The sequence below is a fragment of the Python bivittatus genome, unplaced genomic scaffold, assembly GCF_059951505.1.
Source record: "Python bivittatus isolate LINGU-HERP-01145 unplaced genomic scaffold, Pbiv_v1 ctg000700_np1212, whole genome shotgun sequence".
Lineage (NCBI taxonomy): Eukaryota > Metazoa > Chordata > Lepidosauria > Squamata > Pythonidae > Python > Python bivittatus.
In genome coordinates, this window is record NW_028277098.1 from 26,981,361 (window position 1) to 26,999,107 (window position 17,747).

A 17,747-nucleotide genomic window follows, 5' to 3' on the forward strand; every position below is an offset into this window, starting at 1 on the left:
TGTAAATTCTCATCATCTTAAGCAGAGGTTGGGCTTAAAAAGTAATCTTTTTAGAGAATAAAGCCCATATTTCAAAGTCATATGTAAATATTGCTTTAGGTGTAAATTTTACTTCAAAATTCCATATTTTTCACCATGTTCCAGTGATTTCTTGTATGTTTGAACCAGGACTGTACAATTTCCATCAGCTGAAGAGTCAGAGTAGGTTCTGCACAGCATGTTAAGAGCTCCAATCTAAAAGTGGCCAGAACTAGGACCCATTTTGGCACTCATTTTGTCTGTTAAACTCCTTCAACAAGGAAAAAAAAAAAAAGCAAAAAAGCTCACACCCCATCTGGGCCACCCATTGTGGAGGACTGTAGGTATTACAAAAGGGATGCTGGCATGCCCCATATGGCCCTGGCCACGTTTTTGCAGCTTTGTTGTAAACCATCTAATTATGATCATAGTCTGTGTAGTGTATAGATCCATGGCCAACAGTATCATTTTGTTCTTTCATATTTTGGGTATGCTTTATATTAAAGACTAGTTAATACATTAATTAAGTTCTGTACCAAGAATCAAACACTAAGGCAGAAATAGACAAATTTGGCTTATCATATTGTTTAAATCTAGCCTTTATGATTTGTAAAACATAGTTCACAGCTTAGAGTGTAACGTAAACCCAGACAACTCTGGTTTATTCAACAAACTATTGTTAAAATAAACATGATTTTGTACAATTTCTGTCCTAGCTGTGAGTTCAACACATCTTGCTAAATTGTCTTTCAAGAAGGCAAGGGGAGCAGCAGTTAGTCTTGACTATATTGCCTGAAGGTTTTCAGTGGGACATCAGTAGAGCCTTTTATCTGTATAAATAATAAATGAGCAGTCTCTGGCAGATGCCAATGTATAAATGTGATAATTTGATATTAAGTTTGCAGTCATTGGACCCTTGAGACTCTGAACTTGGAGAAAGTAGTTTGACATCAGCTTTTCCTTCTTCGATCATTGCCAATTCCATTATCAAAAATTCTGCCATTTGGTAAAGACTGAAGGCGGCATGGCGAGGGTTGGTCAGCTGGGGAGGGAGGTAGAATCTTAGGTTGTAAGGATTGGAAGGGACTTGGGAGATCATCTATTCCACCTCCCTTAAAAACAGTGCAGTACCATAGCATCATACTGAGATGGTTATCCAACCTCTGTTTAAACACCCCCAGTGGAGATTCCATCCCTGCCGTCCTTCTCCACATGCCCAGTATTTCAAGCACTTGTGAGGGTAACCTAAATATTTTTCCTCATGTTGTGAGTTCAGATTCTTTCTTTTATGAATCTGCTTTGCTTCACCAGAGCTGGAGCAGAGCTGATCTCAGGAACTGGTATTAGCAGGTTGCTGAAGAAGACAACTAGCAAGCAGAGGTTTAGTTTCTAACTTTGTGCCCACCTTGCTATCTCTTCCTATTTAGCTTTCCCCTTTGAGAGAGAGAGAAGTCACTTGATGAAGGAAAAGGAGGTGCAGCTTGGAATTGCTTTATCCTCTTAGTAGTGTGAACTGAGCACAGAGGAGCGAGGCATTAACTGTGAGGAAGAAAGGAAGAGGCACCACTAAGGGAACCTTGCCTAAGGATTCTAGCAAAATAGGGCTTCTTCCACTGCCTGATCCTTGAATTGTTTCTGAGACTTTGTATGTATGTATATGTCTATGCATGGTAAAAATATGATTTTTAGATCTCCATAAGCCAAGGATGGAAAATCCCTGGATTTACAGATGTTCCCCAGAAATCTCAGCATCCCTCACCAGTTTTTTTTTTTTAGATTTTTGATCCTGCCTTTATTATTTTTATAAATTACTCAAGGTGGCAAATACACCTAATGCTCCTTCCCCTTCCTATTTTCCCCACAACAACGACCCTGTGAGGTGAGTTGGGCTGAGAGGAAGTGAGTGGCCCAAAGTCACCCAGCCAGCTCTCATGCCTAAGGTAGGACTAGAACTCACAGTCTCCTGCTTTCTAGCCTGATGCCTTAACCACTAGACCAAACTGGCTCTTGGCTGTAGCTGCTTAGAAAAGTATTGCTTAGCAACTTATGGAGATCTGTAGGTTCCCCATGCCCTGCATAAATCATGCATGGAGGTGCCCTGGATGTTCCAGAACAAATCTTGAAACTGCAAACATTAGTTTGTAGATTTGAGTGTATATTTCCTTAAGCATAATTATATTGTTTCTATTTTTTAATATCTATGCTTGTTAGCTACCCAGAGCTATTTGATTAAGATGGACAGCCATATATATTTGCATAATAATAATTATATGGGGATATACATGTTAGACCAAAATAAACTTAGTCTTAAATATTTGAAACTCTAATTTTTGCTGCTCAGAAAACCTACTAACAAGAAGCCTTGTCAAGGAATTCAGGAACTTTGAGACTGGTGTAAATATTATCTGTATATTTTGTACATTAAACTGCAACTTAAAAATAGACATTTAGTATCTTCACCCCAATTAATTGGCCATTTCAAACTTGATGGCTGTAATATTAAAGAAGCCAGGATATTTGTAAACCATAGTTAGGATTTTTTTAGTTTGGTTAAATATAATAATATACTTAAGTATTTTAAGCAATCTAAATGCTATCATTGTTTACAAAAATAATGCATTAACTTTATAGTCAACTGATTTCAAAAACACCATGCAAATGGGAGGGAGGGGAGGGGTGAAGGTTGATTTATTAGGGGGAGAGGAAAGATGACTTCCAGGGGAATTTAGTATGTTTTCCCAAAGAAACAATCTCTTATTCTAACTGCAGAATGTTATTTTGTGCCTCCTTTTGACATATTTTGGCTCTGAGAGGATTCGTTTATGGTGTGCGCATATCTGCTATTGTCTCCTTCTTTCTGTGATAAGGGATTATTTCTAAACTCTCATTACTTTCTAAGGTAAAGTGTCTGGGCATATCATGTTGCCAGATTTCTAAATTTGGTTCTCTTTCCCCAAAGCTAATCAGGACAGGTATTTCTTTTCTTTTCTTTCTTTTTTTTAAATAATGTCCAATAAGAAGATTGCAGCCCAGTGATAAACTTGGGATTTTAAAAACTTTATTCATGCCTGTTAGACTCTTGAGACACAACCACAAATCAGAAGATTGATTGGTTGCTTCTTTGTGAGTTTAAACATTGAGTGCCGCAGGAGGGTGTAATAATATCATGATCATGATTATCTGCAGGTATTACACAAATAGGTACCCATTTCCCATGTTTTTAGTGATACACTGTTCTGTCTGTCTGTCTGTCTTTATGCCTATTTTACCTGGCACGGCTGGGTGACTTTGGGCTCGTCACTCTCTCTCAGCCCACAACATCAGGCTCGGGCGACAAGCCGGTCAGTTAATTCCTGTCACAACCAATGGATCAACATTTGGTTGATCCAAAAAAAAAGTGAACCCTGCACCTGAGAGAAAAATGCTAGAAAGAAAAAAAATGTATAACACATACTTGAAAGCAAGTATGGCGGGGAGAATGTTAGGACCATTTAAAAGCATAATTACTGAGTGTTTGATGAAGAGCATTCAGTATCCTGTTCCAGAATGATACAGTCTCAATAGACATTTTTATGTGCTTTTTGCTGTTATATTGTACAGACATAATTTGAAACTATGATGGCTGCTGCAAATATATTTTTCTTTTGTCTGGGAGAAAAAAAGAAGAAAGCATAAGCTTGCATTATACTACAGCAATTTAGTAGAAATGAAAAAATCAAAATGTACACAGAATTTCAAAATTTCTGGTTGACCGTAAACAAATAACGTATCTGATAGCATAGCTTGCATCATGTTTGACCTAATCTAATGGTTTAAAGACCCAAACAAAATCAAACCCACAAAATCCAAGCCAAAGCAGATTTGAGGCAACAAAACCAGAATCATTGATGGTTTAAATTTAAACGGTTAACGTATTTTTTTCATTTTACATTAAAAGTGATACATTTCCAAGAAAAGATATTTCCTAAAACAGTGTATGTAAAAGTTGTTAATGGATGGAGATGTTAAGATTATTGCATTAATGACCACATTGTTCCATTAAAAGTTTGCAAAAAAATCAAGATAAAGGGTTGCATGCCTTGTACAGAGTGAATTCCACAGTACATTTTTGGCAACAGTGCTTTGTAACATCTTAAAGACTATCTCATATAATTTGTGTATCATATCCAGTTTTTGGTAGGAAAGGAAATTGGAAAAGGGAAGGAGAGAAACAGTAAGAATTATTTACAGTGACCTTTAACAAAGAATAGATGGGACATAGACATAATATGCTGTGTAGTGTAATAAGGACACTTTTTTTTTTTAATCCTTGCAAATTGTGTTAAATTATTTAAGCTCTGTTTCCAGATGAAATATCTGTTTATGCTTCATTTTCTAAAATAATGTATGATATTGTGTTAGGATTTTGGTATGTAACAATCAAATAATCAAAGAGCTTCAGAGATCCAAGGCTTAAGAGTTAATAAGGAATTGCGGGGGTGGGGAAAAATTCTGAATTTTCTATGAGCCTTCTATCTCAATGGAAGCATTCATATTCTTTCTAGCTCACATACATGCAGGGTTAATCATACTCAGACCTGTTTGGAAAAGTGCTTCAAAATGAGTATCATGTACAGTGTTTAGTATAATGAGTAAAAGAAACCGTAGATTTAATCAATATTAATAATATTTGCTGAATTTGTAGGAATTGATAAGTGGAAATCTCATGTGGCAAACCATTATCACCCATTTATTGGTGCTTTGGAATATCAGGATATTGTCGTTTGTTAGGCTGATGACATGGTAATAGTTTAGGATAATCCAGGGAGATACACTGAGGTTGGAGTAATGTCAAGAAATGTTCCTGTCCTAATCCAAAACTTTTCATCTTTTGCAATTTATCTAAATCAGGGAGCATTAAAAAAAATTAGCAAGCTGACAAATGCAGTGGGTGAGAAAGTGATGTGGGATTTCCCCACCCAACCCAAGAAGTACACAATATTTATCTACCTAAAAAAACTACTAAGTTTTATTATGTGATTTTGGGGAATGAAAAACACCTCTATGCTGCCTACACTGCTAATACCTGTTCTAATTAATGAATTATTAAGGCCAAAAATTGAAAGAGCTTAATCAAATATGTAACACTAATCACAAAGAAAGAAAACAATTAAGAGATCTCTGTGAATTGTCAGACTATTAAGTCTGAGCTAGAAGTCAAGATGCAATATTCAGGACAAGAACATTGAAAGGCACATATAAAAAACATTGAAAGGTACAAAAGAACTCCATATACTGTTTTTTACATGTATAAAAATCTGTATTTCTTTTTCCTAAGTGGGATCATTAAGACAAAACACAGTGCAACAATATTTAAAATGAAGAAAAACAAAGGTTTACAAATTAAAATGCTACAAATACAGTATAATTTTAATAATACTGTTATACCAATAGATGGAAGTAGAGAGAAGCATAGATTTTTACAAAAATCTTGAAATAAATAACTGGCTTAAAAATAACAAAGCACTGGTCTCAAGTAAGGATCATTTAATTTCAGTTTTTATATACTCCCTTTGTTTCAGTTATCTAGGGAACAGGTAGGCTTTGTCCTCCTTACCTAAAATAGGTTCTTTTAGTATGATTTTGGACACTTAGCCAGAATAGAGAGAAAAATCAAATTTAACTTCGCAGACAATATACTAAAATACAACTGGAGAAAAATCTGTCTACACACAACATTTGTGTCCCTACTCCTTAGTTTCTTTACTATTTGTTGGTCTTAAGGAACTACATATTTCTAAAATACTGCATATATTTCATCTCATTGCATTTGAGGATGGGAGATCAAACCGACTGAATTTGCAAAATTGCTGTGAGTTATAGTATATTTGTGGGAGAAAAAGTATTTTGGCCATCCTTTACTTGGGCATTCATCCCAATGGCATAGAGAGCACATCATACTATATACAATATTTCCTTAGCTAGATTTTGCAGAGTGCAACGATTTCCGCATCAACTACCCAGCTTATGTCATTCTGAAAGTGTAAGAGGTAAGGTTTGTGTCTTAAAATACAAAAATGTATAATGTAAAATCTGTTAACATTTCCTTTGCAGCTCTGTCTTTATTCTAGCAACCTGCCAATTCTATCAAATTGTTGGGAAAAGAATTCTCAATTATTTTCTAGAGATAATCTGGTAAATTCTGAGGGGAGAAAAGATATATAATGTAGTTACACTATGCACAGCTCTTGATTTGCCTATTTCAACAGAAGTTAAACATCACAAAATAAATTCAAATCTCATTGAGAATTCAGTAGAAAAACAGAAGCCTCTTTCATAGAGGAAAACTTTCAAGGCACAAATTTTTGAGTCAAAATTACTTTTAAGTCACACCTGATGTTTATGAGAAAGGCTACATAGGCTTAAGTTTCTTTTTTCTTTTCTTTTTTTCTTTCTAATTTGATTTATATAGCCGCCCACTCAGCACATGACTCAGGGCAGCGTATATCCTTAAATAACAATAAATTCAATAAAATCACACAATAAAAAGCCATAAAAACATAAAACCAAAATAGAGGCATATTAAGTGCTGGGGAAAAATGCCATCCAATGGATCATACCATTCCCAGACCCAATACTTAAGAACCTCCAAAAGGCAGGTAAGGACAGAGGCAGCCAAATCTTGAGGGTAGGGGGGACAAAGGGACCCAGAACATGCTAAGCCTACCAGAACTAGTCCTGCAAGTGATCTAACCCTGTGCAATGAAAGGCTTTATAGGTGAGAACCAGCACCTTGAATGTGCCCAGAAGCAAAGTGGTAACCAGTGCAGTTCATGAAGTAGAAGTGTTAGATGGGCATAGGAAGTATTTCCATAACTACCCGTGCCATTGCATTTTGGACCAGCTGAAGCTTCTGAGTGGTCACCAAGGGCAGCTCTATGTAGTGTGCATTGCAGTAATCCAATCATGAGATGACTAAGGTATGAATAACCATGAGAAGGGACTTCTGATCCAGGACTGTGTGGAAACAGTACCCAAGATTAAACTCTGCAAAGGGCTCTGAGCCATGGCCACCTGCTCTTTGAACAGGAGCTATGAGTCTAGAAGGATCCCCAGATTTCACTCTGTTTGGGGCAGTGCTATCCTATCCAAAGATGAAAACTCTTTGGACTCAGTGGTCCCACAATACAGATATAAGTGCTTATATTCAGCTGGATAGTGCTTATAATTAACACTATTGTTCTTTTGTTGTTGTTGTTGTTCAGTTGTTAAGTCGTGTCCGACTCTTGGTGAACCCATGAACCATATTGTGCCAGGCCTTCCTGTCCTTCACTGCCTCCCTGAGTTTGCTCAGTTTCATGCTCATTGCTTCAGTGATGCTATCTAACCATCTCATCCTCTGCCATCCTCTTCTCCTTTTGCCTTCAATCTTTTCCAAAAAGTCCTCTCTTCGCATTAGGTGACCAAAGTATCTGAGCATGAGCTTCATTATCAATCCTTCCAATGAGCAATCAGGGTTGATTTCCTTTAAGATTGACTGGTTTGACCTCCTAGCAGTCCAGGGGACTCTTAAGTCTTCTCCAGCACCACAGTTCAAAGGGATCAATTCTTCGGTGCTCAGCCTTCTTTATGGTCCAGCTCTCACAACCATACATTACTACTGGAAAAACCATAGCTTTGACTATGCAGATCTTTGTTGGCAAGGTGATGTCTCTGCTTTTTAATATGCTATCTAGGTTTGCCATAGCTTTCCTCCCAAGGAGCGTCTTTTAATTTCATGGCTGCAGTCTCCGTCTGCGGTGATCTTGGAGCCCAAATAAATGAAGTCTGTTACTGCTTCCATTTCTACCCCTTCTATTTGCCAGGAATTGATGGGTCCAGATGCCATGATCTTAGTTTTTTTAATGTTGAGTTTCAAGCCAGCTTTTGCACTCTCCTCTTTCACCCTCATCAAGAGGCTCTTTAGTTCTCCTTCACTTTCTGCCATTAGGGTGGTATCATCTGCATATCTGAGGTTGTTGATGTTTCTCCCTGCAATCTTAATTCTGGTTTGTGATTCTTCCAGCCTGGCATTTCTCATGATGTACTCTGCATATAGGTTAAATAAGCAGGGTGACAATATACAGCCTTGTCGTACTCCTTTCCCTATTTTGAACCAATCGGTTGTTCCATGACCGGTTCTAACTGTTGCTTCTTGGCCCACATACAGATTTCTCAGGAGACAGGTAAGATGATCTCAGGAGACAGGTAAGACGGTCTCAGGAGACAGGTAAGATCTCTTTAAGAATTTGCCAGAGTTTGTTGTGATCCATACAAACAAAGGCTTTTGCTTGGTCAATAAAGCAGAAGTAGATGTTTTTCTGGAACTCTTGTGCTTTCTCCATGATCCAGCAAATGTTGGCAATTTGATCTCTAGTTCCTCTGTTTCTTTGAAACCCAGCTTATACATCCGGTAGTTCTTGGTTCACATACTGCTGAAGCCTAGCTTGTAGGATTTTGCACATAACCTTGCTAGCATGTGAAATGAGCGTAATTGTGCGATAGTTTGAGCATTCTTTGGCATTGCCCTTCTTTGGAATTGGAACGTAAACTGACCTTTTCCAATCCCATGGCCACTGTTGCATTTTCCAAACTTGCTGGCATATTGAGTGCAGCACTTTAACAGCATCATCTTTTAGTATTTTAAATAACTCACCTGGAACACTGTCATCTCCACTAGCTTTGTTGTTAGTAATGCTTCCTAAGGCCCACTTGACTTCAGTCTCTAGGATGTCTGGCTCAAGGTCAGTGACCACACCAGCATGGACATCAGGGACATAACACTATTGTTCTAGATTTATACATTTACATAACCCCTGCTCCATTAACAAATTAAAAAATGGAATTGAGATAAACTGAACATGGACAAGATAACTGATGTTTATTCCATTATTTATTCAAATTTTATTTTCAACAAATTTGTCAATATATGCAAGATCATATTCAAAGCCCTCCCCCAACCCAGCAGCATTAGAGTTACAGGTAGTCCCTGGGTTAAGAGCGCCTGGATTATGGCCGACCCATAGTTAAGAATGGAGCCTATTGTAGCAAAATTTGAGTTAAATACACAATGATTTGAGTTAAATACACAATGGTTCGAGTTAATTACATACTACTACTTATACAGTATTATACAATACTGTTCCAGCTTACAAACAAATTCGACTTAAGGACAGACCTTGGGAATGGAACTCGTTCTTAAACTGAGGATTACCTGTACTTAAACACCATGGCGTACTGTATAAAATAAATGCTATCTACAAATATGGTTTGAGCTTATTTATCCTAGAATCATGAAGGAGAATTTAACAAGTAGTTCATTAACTCTCAGCAGCTTTTCCTTCTAATACATAAATAATGTGATGATGATGGAAAGCAACAGACTGGATATTAAACTTATAGGTCACTTCTGCTACTGGAGGGATGGGGCTAGACTACATAAAGGAAATCCAGAAGGCACACTGTGGCATGCATTAAGGCTAGAATTACCAGCCTTTCGATTTCTTGCCTTTGGTGAACCATATTTTGCAACAAATTAATATTAAAACACCAATTTGTTTGAAGTCTTATTACAAGCACTTATCTCTAGAGATCCTAACTATAGTTTTTAAAAATTACCTTATTTTCAGACGTAATGTTAATTTCCATTTTGTTAAAATAATCCCTAAAGCTTGTAATTTTTTAACATGATCAGTTACAACTCCCATCATCTAGCATGTACCAATACAGTTATATTCTTGGTGATTTGTAGTCAAATACATCAGGCTGGCAACAAGTCAGGGGATGCTATTTTAAAAGCTTTCTTATCTACCACAACTTCTTTATGAATGCAACAAAAAAACCTTTTTACATTTGTTCCTGATGTTTATTTCAAAACATTATTCCGCTGTTCTCTAATGTACTGTCCTCCCATTGTACTGGACCTCAATTTCTTTATCTTGTCAGCTTGTACAGCTAATGGTGGTTGGCAGCAATAGGAGATGGAAATCCATAACATTTGGAAGGCATCAAGTTGGGGAAGGCTTCGTTAGAAGATAAATATCTGGATGGAGAGAATGTTCAAAGCTATTCTTGGTGAAACATAGTGTAAAAAGAGGCTTATTTAAAATGGGGAATATCAGATTCATAATAACCTTAGAAGAATGTTCTCAAGATACAGTTCATAATCTTCCAATATTAAGATCTCACTTCTTAAAACAAACAAACAAAAAACCAGCTTTTTAAAATGGTACTTAGAATTATCATGATGGTCCTTTTCCTACAGCAGAGACAGGGCAGCCTAAAGTGAGTATCTTCCCTCAAACTCACACTGGTGGTTGGGTTAAAAAGCTGCCTGAAATTCCTGTGGAAGGAGACAGTTCTTTTCTCCAGTTCTGGAATGACAAGCCAGAAGGAGGGCTCAGGGTAACAAGACTTGAAATGTCAGGAATACAGAAGACACCTTAAAACTCCTTGCAACTTGCAGACTTTTTTTTTTGTCAATGCCTGAGGCTGGATGCCCTGTCTACACTGTAGAAAGGACCTTCATGACAAGTCCAATGTACTATTTTCCTATAGTAGACCCAGGGTAATCTTAAGTGGTATATACCAACATTACACCTCAGCATAAGATCATACTATTCAGAGGGCCCATAGTTCTTACTGGGAACTATTTTCTGTAGTACCTTCCTGCTGAAGGATGTTTTGACCAAAATGTAAGAGCTAATCTTACAATGCTCTATAAGGGTGGAAACAGGACTACAGCCTATCCCTATATGCCAGGGAATCATTAGCATCAAGGGCAGCTGAGTCAGCTGTGCTTATGGAGTGCACCAACCCTCTGTGGGGCAGGCTTGCTTTGAGTCTCATAGGCTAGTTTGAGGTATGCCTTGATTCCCTTAGAAATCATGCTAGGAAGGCTTTGTGGCCCGCATGTCAATGTTGAAAGTAAACCAGAACATTGTCTGAGACTCTGAAATCCTGTTACGTTCAGGTAGATTTTGATGGTTCATCTAACATCCAATGTATAACGATCCTTCTCTAATTTGGATTTGGGACTGAGGCAGAGGGAAGAGAAAATTATTTCTAGTCCTGGTGGAATGCTATATTCACCCTAATAACAAAAGCAGTGTCTAGGTGTAGAGTAATAGTTGGATGATGTGGGTCTCCTTTTTGGCCGAGAAGCACTTCTATTTCTGATATCCACCTGGCTATATTATGGCTATTAGGAACATCCCTTTCCAAATCTGGTGTTCTAAGGACAACCCATGCAAGGGTTTGAACAGGGATTGGCTGCAGGCTTCTAGCGTTAGCTGAAGTCCCATGACAGATACCTATGGATTGTTGATGGTCTTAATAAAAAGACCCCCCCTCAAGAATCTCTTGATGTGATGATAGACTGTATAAGTTTGTTACTTTATCATAGGCCAACATGATAGTTCCACTCAACCTGCAGTCATGTAATTGTAAGCAGCTGAATGTAGATGATTTGAGTCCCCTTTGGCTCAGCAGCTTTGGTGATGCCAGGTAGCTTAATGGATGGGAAGTTGACAAGGTGACTAGAATTGAGGGCCAGGATCTGTTGGCCCAGTTGGGAGTTATCAGAATCAGTTCTGCTTTCTGGCTTCAAACTAGTCTTAGGAGATGAATGGAGGGAAAGATGTATACCAGGTCTTTGGGCCAGGTGGCATTGAAAGTGTTGCCTATGCTCCCTAGATAGGGAAATGTGAGATGAACTATTCTATCTTGTGACTGGTGGAAGGTATTAGAAGGTCCATTGCTAAGTTCCCAAAGATTGATATGATTTGTTCAAACAGTCTGGGACCGAAGCTGCATTTGCTGTAATCCAAATCTTGTGACCCTGAGCTAGTCTGCCACTGTATTACGGATCTCCTCAATGTATTCTGCTGTGAGGAAATATATATTGTCCTCAGTCAGCACAGGATTTTGTCTGCCTCTTTCATCAGCTTTCTTCATCTTTCTGTATGTGGACTTTGGTGGTCACACATCTGTTTGGATGACATCCTGGCCTTTTAGGAGAGTCTGCCACATGCTCAGGGCTCGATATGCTGCATGCAGCCCCAAGAGGTTTATGCTACTTTGGGCATCCTCTTGACTCCCTGAACTAGGAAATCACCTAGGGCCTCTTTGAATAGATTGCCCCCTTTGGATGGGCCTTAAATGAGAACAGGTTTAGAATTAATGTTTAATTTTTCAGCCAAAGTTATCTCCTAGTGCCAAAACATTAGTTGAGAACAGGACATATTAGCATCTGCTGTGAAGGTTGCCCCCCTGGCTAGTTTGTTCATAAAATTCTGGATGGATTAGCTAAAGTAGCTGTTTGGTCCAAAGAACAGAAAACCTGCCAGAGGTTAAGGTAGATAGGGAGGTCCTTGTACCTAAAGCTGTTGCTTCATGTCCTTTGCACTGCAGGATTTCCATTCTCCTGTCCTCTGAATGTTGGGGATGTACTCCCCATTTTTCTTTATAATGGCCCTCAAAGTCAATATTGCCATGGGGGCATCTGCCATAGGGTGTTTGAAGAGGTATAGGGTTCCTTGAGGAAAAGAATGAAGTTTGGCAGACAGGAAGGAGCCATCCCTTGCTGCTTCATGGATCCCCCTACTTGGCCACAAGGACTTTGTTGAACAATTCTGGGCAGGGGAGGCATGAAGAATGGTTACTGCCACCAGTAGATCCAGAAGTGGGATATGTGGAGGCTGGTTTCTAGTTTCGTAAGTCTATAGTCTTGCAGACTTTCCTGAGTAGTTGTGCAAAATCTGCTTTTCAGAATAGTCTGGAGGACATAACGACTACCCACTGGTCATCTCCCTCATCCACAAACAACTTAAGTTCCTCCCTCTCCCATTGGGTCTGAAGGAAGATTGATAAAGGAAAAGTGCGGATAATCGGTGATCAAATTGGTCCTGGTCATGCAGATGTCAGTGAAGTTCATAACCATGCATGTTCTCTGGAGAAAGGCAAGGCTGAAACTAGGGATGAGGGATAACATCAGGAATTGACATCAAAAATCTTTCTAGTTCTACCTTTGCAGCAGGTGGGAGATACCAACTTAATTATGCCCTGGCTCTACCACAGGAAAATCAAAGTATCTGTCAGTTTCTGAAGAATAAAGCAGGTTAAAATTCTAATAATCTATACCAAGATAAATGCCATCCATTCCTGACTCTTCAGAGGCATGTCAAACTGAAAAAAGTAAGGGATGGAATGAAGTACAGTACAAAAAGATAAGACAGTAGAACTGCAGCTGCTTTTTATGTATGAAAATGAATATGAAGGCTAAAAAAAACTGAATTTGACATTTTTACATATGGCAGACAATCAAGCAGCCACACACTTGATACTCTCTAGTTCTATGGAGTGTTTACATGAGAACCATAATTTAAAATCCCAGCATGAGTATTGAACAATCCAGATATATGCAGATCGTGTGTGTGTGTGTGTGTGTGTGTGTTGTGTATGTATGTGTGCGTGTGTGCATATGTATACATACACACACACACACACACACACACGATACCGCGAAGCTTACTTCTATTGATTATTTAAAAAACACATAAAGGTGGTCTAGGATATTACATGGGTATAGTCAACATCTAGACATGCATATAATAAATTGTACCTTTAAAAAGCTGCAGGAATTTGAATTGCATCAAATCCATGAAATCACAACACATGTTTTTGTTCCCTGAGAATTATTCTGAAAGGTCTTTGGAGTGTAATTATTCTGATGGACATAAGATGAACATTGTGAAATTTTCATTTCATAAACAACTCAATTTTATGGCATCATTAAAACAAGTGTGCTGTATTTAAAGAAGCAATCAAAAATTTATCAAAAAATATACCTTTCCAGTTTCTCATTCAACTCAAGCACAAAATTGGGCACAAAATGAAGATAGCGGACTATAAAACTATTATCATACAGAAGGAAAAGATCCATTTGCTCTGAAAGCTTGCTATCAAGTTACTGTATTTTTACAATGGAAGCCAAAATCCCCCCCAATCCCCACACATAGAGCACCGCAGCCACAACAAAGATGATGTGCAAGACTGAAATGAATTCAAAATACCATGGAATGAATCCCGAGTTTTGTTCTGTGGACAGGAATTACTCTTCCATTCACAGAAGGTACTTCAGTCTAATAGAGTTTTATGTTAAATGGATCAGTTTTCGCCATTTTTCCTCCTGTCTTCCTCTGCTATATATGTTATCACAGAAATTCTCCCAGTTCTTTAGAGCAGAACTCTGTTAGAGAGTATTTATTAGGGTTCGGTTCTATAGGTATAAATACTCTTCCTCCTGCTTCAGTGAAAATAAAGAATTGGGTTATAAGAAAGTTCCTTAATTTGTTAGTTTTTCAAAGGACGTTTGTGAGCAAGAGAGAAATACATAAGATTTGTCCATTCATGTGCTTTTCATTAAATATTTTGTTTTTCATAAAGACAATCTATATTCTTAAGTGCTGAAACTGCTATTTTTACCACTACTTATAACTTGATGAACATCTTTAAAATCTTTAGTGTGGTAGGCCGGAAAATTGAGGAAAAAATAATAGCCAGTTTTTTTTAAAAGAAAGTACCCTCTATTTTGCATATTACATATCCATTGTTGCTCAAAATTAAAGCGCTAGAGTTTTTTCTTTTAATGCAGACAAGCAATACATTTAGTTAAAAAAAAAAAAAGTGACATTTTGAATTTTACTACTTGCATAGTTCTCCAAGATTTGATTTTACCTTTATATCAGGTCCAGTTGTATTCCCTTAGGTACACATAATTAACTCGTATTAAAGCATCATAAATTAAAGGAAGTCGGGATTGCATGAAGTTTAGTACAATAATCTGGACATAGTTCATAGCGCCACAATGAAATTTTGTTAGGCCTATGTAGAACACTTCTAAAACAGAAGTGAACATTTAGTTCTGAAATAGATTTTTCAAGAGTAGTTTTTATATAGGGGAGCTTTCACTAATAGCCTTTCTTTCCCTCTATAAATGTACCAACAGATAACAGATATGAAAAACTGTATTAGTTGGTCCTTACAACAAGCTATTTAAGAACTGCTATTTAAAGAAAAGAAATAACCTTTCTAGACCTGAATAATGTTATTCAGTCTCAGCCACTTAAGTACTGATTACACTATCCACTTAATTTTCTCCACTAACTCCTGTTTTAATGCAATGCATGCAGATACTTGCCAGGTCTATATTTCTGCTTAGGATTTTAATGTTAATTTCTTATCAGGAAAGTTAAGTCAATGGGCAGACCTGTATTACTCCTCTTCTTTTCATGTATATTTTTCTTTTGAACCATGATTTTGTCCGCATGCGCACGACTTTTCTTGAACTCAAACTTTGTCCGAGCATATCTGCATATGTTCTGTTACGCGAAGGGGAAGAGTTTTTAACAAGCATTCTTCTACAATTAGACAACTCCGTTTCAGGGAATTACATTCCTCTAGCTCCGCAGGAAGTAACTCCAGATAGTTTCCTTTGAGCTCCAGATGAACAAGGTTGGGAAGCTCACCGACGCGAGGGGACAAATGCATTAGGCTGTTATGTCCCAGAAGAAGGTACTGTAGCTTTTTGCACTGGAATAATCCATCAGGAAGTGCTTCAATCTAAAAGAAACGAGCAGTAAAAAGATGTTTTCAGTTTATAAATCAGTCCTTAATATACCATGCGAATACAGTATAAGGAATGCCCACCCCCCAAATTTATAACAGCGCTTGCACTATCCTCCTCCTTTCATAGATATGTATAAGTAATATTAAGAAAATGTATATTTTTAAACAAATTCCACGATAGTCAACATTACATGTAATTGCTAATTCACTCTTTAAAGCCTATTTCCAAACAAGGACTTGCAATGAACCAAACAACTCAGTAGTTTGCTACAAATCTATAAAATACGGGCAAGCATCACTACTCATATGGCCTTGCTCAGGGAATGCTAACTGAAGGCAGAAGGAGGTCATTTGATTTTAATAAATGGCTTCTGCAAAAACGGGGGGGGGGGAGAAAATTTGTAGATATTGGCTGCTAAGATTTGAGATGAAATTGGAACAGTTGCTAAAAGAATATGCTTTTATCAAAAGAGAATTTCTTATAGGTACCATAGAGATGAGATTTCATTCCATGAATCAGTAGAAACAGGTAAAAAGTTACTTCCCAGTCTGAATACTGGAAATGGGCTTCCCTTATCAGAATAAGCACACAACTTGATATCATAGCAGCACCACATTTCTTTTTAGTTTGTTTTCTTTCTGCGCCTATGATTCATGTCTTCTGATGAATACCAGTAAGATTTTACTAACGCTGTCCTTTACATTTCCAAAACAAGCACAGAATTTTGTATAACGTGATAGTTTGCATCATCACTAATACAATTAGTCTGCCAAGTTTTGATCAGTGGTTCAGACCATGGAGCCCTCAAGCAATATAAAGATAGAGCATTCTAAAACAATGTACTTTGATAAACACATGGGGCACTATTAGTTCTTCAACTGTCAGCCCTACTAGGTAGTTTCTGTTTTCCTGCCTTCTCCTGTTGACTCCTGGCAACTACTTGGACTAGTCCCTGCAATTTTCTTGACAAGATTTCAGAAGTGATTTGCTATTGCCTGCTTCCTAGGCTGAGAAAGAGTGACTGGCCTAAGGCTACCCAGTTAGCTTTGTGCCTAAGATGGGACTAGAACTCAGGGTCTCCTGGTTTCTAGCCTGGTGCCTTAACCACTACACCAAACTGGCTACTAGGTAGACCAGACAATCAGCTCCACAGGAAGACTAGAATTATACTTTATTGAGACAGGCTACAATAAGAGAATCTTGCAAGTCAGATTGTGCTGTCCCTCCCTCCTTCTTATACCCCAATGAATCAGGGAGATGTTTGCCTGAGCCACTTCCAAATATTATTGTGCTTCCAGAACTTGTGTGACCACCAGAACAAAGAATGTTTCGGCCCTCTTTGCCTAGGTAACAGTTCTTGCATATTTCTGTCAAGGTAATTTCCCTTACTCTATATTCATAAGCACATTTTAAAATCAGAAATATGACCAACTGTGAAGAATGTGACCATATGACACTCCTTTGTACAATCCTAATTACATCAAGGCAAGCTGACCTGTAGTGCTCCGTACATAGCTGAATCTCAACTATCAGCAGTTCTATCCAACATGGCCAATTATGAGGGATGCTGAGAACTATATTTTAGCAATGTTTGAATCGCCACACCACTTCCTGTTTACAGGGATATTATTGTGTGTGTTATGCTCCTTAAATAACCATATAAATGAAAGTATATACCGTATTTTTCCATCAATAAGATGCCCCCACGTACAAGACGACCCCCACTTTTCCAACCCAAAATTAAGAAATCAATATTTTAAAGATAGTGCAGAACACATTTTTATTTAGTAATTAGTTAACATTTACCTGATACACTTGGTGGGAGGAGGTCCAAACTGTCTCTCTGCAGCTCTATTTCCATGCTCTTTTGCATAACTAATTACATTCAACCACGAGTGAAACTGCCGATAGCTTGTCTCTGCAAACAGGCTTCCTCTAATTGGTTTGTTTAGCATCAGCTGACATCAGTTACATAAGGCTCGTGATTGGAGGAAGTCCGTTTGGGAGACAAGCTATTTCACTTGTGATTGGAGGCTAGCAATAGGAGGAAGCCTGTCTGCAGAGACAAAGTATGGGCAGTTTT

General features: G+C 37.9%; 1 protein-coding gene across 20 annotated transcripts in view; it reads right to left on the bottom strand.

The window, feature by feature from the left end:
- Positions 1 to 4,509: 4,509 nt before the first annotated feature.
- LRRC8B (leucine rich repeat containing 8 VRAC subunit B) overlaps positions 4,510 to 17,747 on the bottom strand; it is a 47,943-nt gene continuing 34,705 nt past the window's right edge. For 14 of the 20 annotated variants that reach the window (XM_088153424.1, XM_025163660.2, XM_088153422.1 and 11 more), the window contains one exon: positions 4,510 to 15,657. In XM_088153424.1, coding sequence (XP_088009550.1) covers positions 15,385 to 15,657 — 273 coding nt within the window. In that variant the 3' untranslated portion in view covers positions 4,510 to 15,384. The remainder of the gene's footprint in view (positions 15,658 to 17,747) is intronic. The other 6 variants (XR_015798360.1, XR_015798358.1, XR_015798359.1 and 3 more) reach the window with 6 other exon arrangements.